Here is a 3282-nt window from a genome sequence, read left to right as displayed (position 1 = left end):
ATATGAAAGCTTAATTAGTAAAAAAAAATATAAAAACTCAGTTTCCTCCTATGCCAGTTCCCTAGGCCCTCAAGGCAACCATTGTTACCAGCTTCTTATAAACTCTTCTGAGATGGTATAGACATATGCACACGAGTATATGGCACGGATAATATATTTTCTTACACAAACTGCAAGATAGTGTATGCTCTGTCCTACAACTTGTTTCACTTAATAATCTATGTTAGATAAATAATTCTATATCCATACTTTTAGAGCTTTTAACATGGCCAAATTATGTTACAGCAAATGATCCACGGGGGCCACAGACCCAGGTCTGTCTGATTCTAGAACTCAAGTTCAAAACTGAGAAACGTCCAGAATTTACTTTCTGTGGAAAGAGAAAGGCCTTTGGAAACTGACAGATGTGCAGATCTGGATTTGACCGTAGATCATGTGTGTAACTTCTCTGAGCCTTCATTCCCTAGTTCCAAATTTCAATACCTAGTCCACTAAACTGTGAACAGTACCCTTAAATGTATATATATATGTATATACATAAAGACCACAGATTTGTCATAGTAAATGTAACTGGTGAGATGTTTTTGAAATTTTTTGTATTTCTATAACTCTTTTCATTGGCCTCATTCGGTCAACTTTCCCGCTCTCCCCAGAACCTCAGCCCTTGCTGTCTTCCTTTAGCCTTAAATTGACATACCTTGCACTGGGATTAGCTAGTTCCTCAATTCTGGGCGACACTTTGGAATGGGTAGCAGCATGAGACACTGGCCAGTAGGCATCGCGGCCAGGGAGGTAATCTTGATGAAGAGGCTTGGCCTCAGCTAGAGCTACTGTTCGGGGGCCAGCAGTGGCTTGCAGGGCAGCAGGGGCTACCTAGAGTAAAAACAAAGATACACAAAAATATATCCCACATTTCACCAGGTCTCCCTATCTCTGCAGCTATATCCCTATGTGAGTCACAACCATTTCTCTCCTGAGTTACTGCAACAGACTCCTAACAGTTCTCTGTGCTTCCATTCTTGCCCCTGTGCCTAAAGCCTTCACACGACAGTTACTGAGGGAGAGAATGAGCATTTGATGAGTGTGTTCCATGAGCCAGACAGTGTTCCAAGTGATTTGTCTATACCACTTAATCATCAGAACTCCATGAGCTAAGTACTTTCTAAAGCCCAAGTTGGGTCACGTCACTCCCAGGCTGTAAACCCTTCCTGTTGCTTGCCATTTTGCTGAGAATATTTCTTCGGCTCCTTCCTGTGATCTGCAAGGCCCTACATGATCTGAGAGCTGCCCTGCTCCTCTGACCTCATCTTCTTCCCCTCCACACCCGATCACTATGATCCTAGCCACACTAGGCCCCCTGGCCCAGCTCCTTCTGTCTCAGGACCTTTGCACTTGCTAGTTCTGCTTGAAAACCTCTTTCCTTAGTCCTGGCTTGGTTGCCTCTTTGTCAAGGCAGAGGGGGCAGAGAAGTGAGGCCCTGTGCTGAGCGCCAGGCCTTCCACAGGAGACCCCCATGGGAACCATGATCACAATTCCCTTGTTCCCCTTGCACCACCCAACTTCAAGCTCATCCCAACTTTAGTACTTTGACATGTGCTCTTCCCTCTACTAGAATATTCTCCTCCTAGATCTTCACTTGGCTAACTCCTCATCATTGGGGTTTCAGCTCACACGCTCCTTCCTTAGAGAGGCCTTCCCTGACTACCACATGCAAAGTAGCTATGCCGCTGCCCCCATAGTCACTGTTTTCTCAGTGCTGTGTTCTTCATGGCACTTATCACTATCTGACATTATCTTATGCATCTACTTATTTGTTGTTTGTCTCGCCTCATTAGCATGGAGCGCCATGCTGTTCACTGGGATCAGTGCCTGGCGCACAGTAGGTGTTCAAATACTTGTTGAATGCATATGGCTTAGGAAGTTCGTCCCAACATCACAGAGCTAGTAGTGGCAAGGCTGGGACTTGAACACCCATGCTCTTGGCCTTGTACTCCTCTGCCTCTCTCCATAACACGTGGCTAGGTCTTCCTCCCTGCCACAGACCACTCTTTCAAGATTCTCTTTTCTGATGACTTTGGGCTATGCCCTGTAGAGGCAAAATAGCACCCTAGGAACAACCAGAGAGTGAGCCAAAGGATGTCCAGGCAGTGATGGCTTACAGGACGGATGGGCATTTCACTTTTTTGTCTTTCATAGCACAGACCCTCTATCTTCCTCCTTGGGTGGGCAAGGTCTACAATTCTTGGAGTTGCAACAGCAGTCAGGGTAGAAATTGAAATCTTGGTTTCAATCTAAGGGAGAAAAATAAAACAGTACCTGTAAGTATCAAATAATAAACACTGTCTAGTTCAAGATTACTAAGTCTGTGATCAGACTTCTCAGCAATCTAGCAGAAAGGTTGAGAATCTTGCAATAACCTAGGATCATAACCGAGAGGGTCCATTTGCATCCTTCTCAAACTGGATTGTAGGGGTTCCAGCCCAGCTTCTCAGGAACTTTAGCTGTTAAACTAAAGATGTGGAGGAAATAGCAAATAGTGTTACATACTGACTCAGAGATAACTGGTAATGCCGATTTGTGGACTGATAAACTCAGCCCAGAGGAAAGACTCAGCCCTGCCACAGAACACCATAAGGAGTAGACTCTGCTTTTTCTTAATTATTTTTCCCCCTTTGGAAATTGGGACTCATATTATCACAAATCACCAAGCTTAAATGGAATGTAAGTGGCTGTCTTCTAATTGGAATAGATAAGAAAAAGAAACCAAAGTCAATAAGAGGAGAAGCAGAACCATAGGCTTCCACTAGACGCCCAAGCCATTCCTCACTATTTTGATTGTGGTCATTTGTTCAAATTACATTGTCTTCTATTTAAATTACTTGTATTCAAAATCAAAACTTACCACAACACTTTGAAGGGGAACATGACCAATAACGAAAAATAAAATAGGGCTTTAACTGTGGGTGGAAATATAATACATAAGGTATTTTCCAAATTCCTTCTGTGTTGTTTAAATGATGATGATGATGATAATTACTGACAGTGTCTCACATGTATTAATTCATTTATTCCCCACCTGGGGTATCATTTTTATTCTATTTCTCTAATAGAGAAACCAAAGTATTGTGAGGTTCAGCAATTTTTATAAGTCTATATAAGTTAGTAAGTGGTAAAGCTTACTTTGGATTCAAACCGAAAGTCCTGCCTGTCTGAATAATGCCACGACATACTGATGCATTATAAGCATTTCCTGTGAATAAAGCTTTGTCTCCTATCAGGCTC

At 42.8% G+C, this 3282-nt stretch overlaps 1 protein-coding gene across 1 annotated transcript in view; it reads right to left on the bottom strand.

The window, feature by feature from the left end:
• Positions 1-3282, bottom strand: part of THEGL (theg spermatid protein-like) — a 48968-nt gene that overhangs the window by 1043 nt on the left and 44643 nt on the right. Inside the window, exons 7-8 of the mRNA XM_012641101.1 lie at positions 2160-2291; positions 698-873 (exon numbers count right to left, since the gene is read on the bottom strand). Coding sequence (XP_012496555.1) covers positions 698-873; positions 2160-2291 — 308 coding nt within the window. The remainder of the gene's footprint in view (positions 1-697; positions 874-2159; positions 2292-3282) is intronic.

Source organism: Propithecus coquereli, unplaced genomic scaffold (genome assembly GCF_000956105.1).
Source record: "Propithecus coquereli isolate 6110/MARCELLA unplaced genomic scaffold, Pcoq_1.0 Scaffold162, whole genome shotgun sequence".
Classification (NCBI taxonomy): Eukaryota; Metazoa; Chordata; class Mammalia; order Primates; family Indriidae; genus Propithecus; species Propithecus coquereli.
Note: the sequence above shows the minus strand (reverse complement) of the source record. Positions and strands in the feature narration are given on the sequence as shown.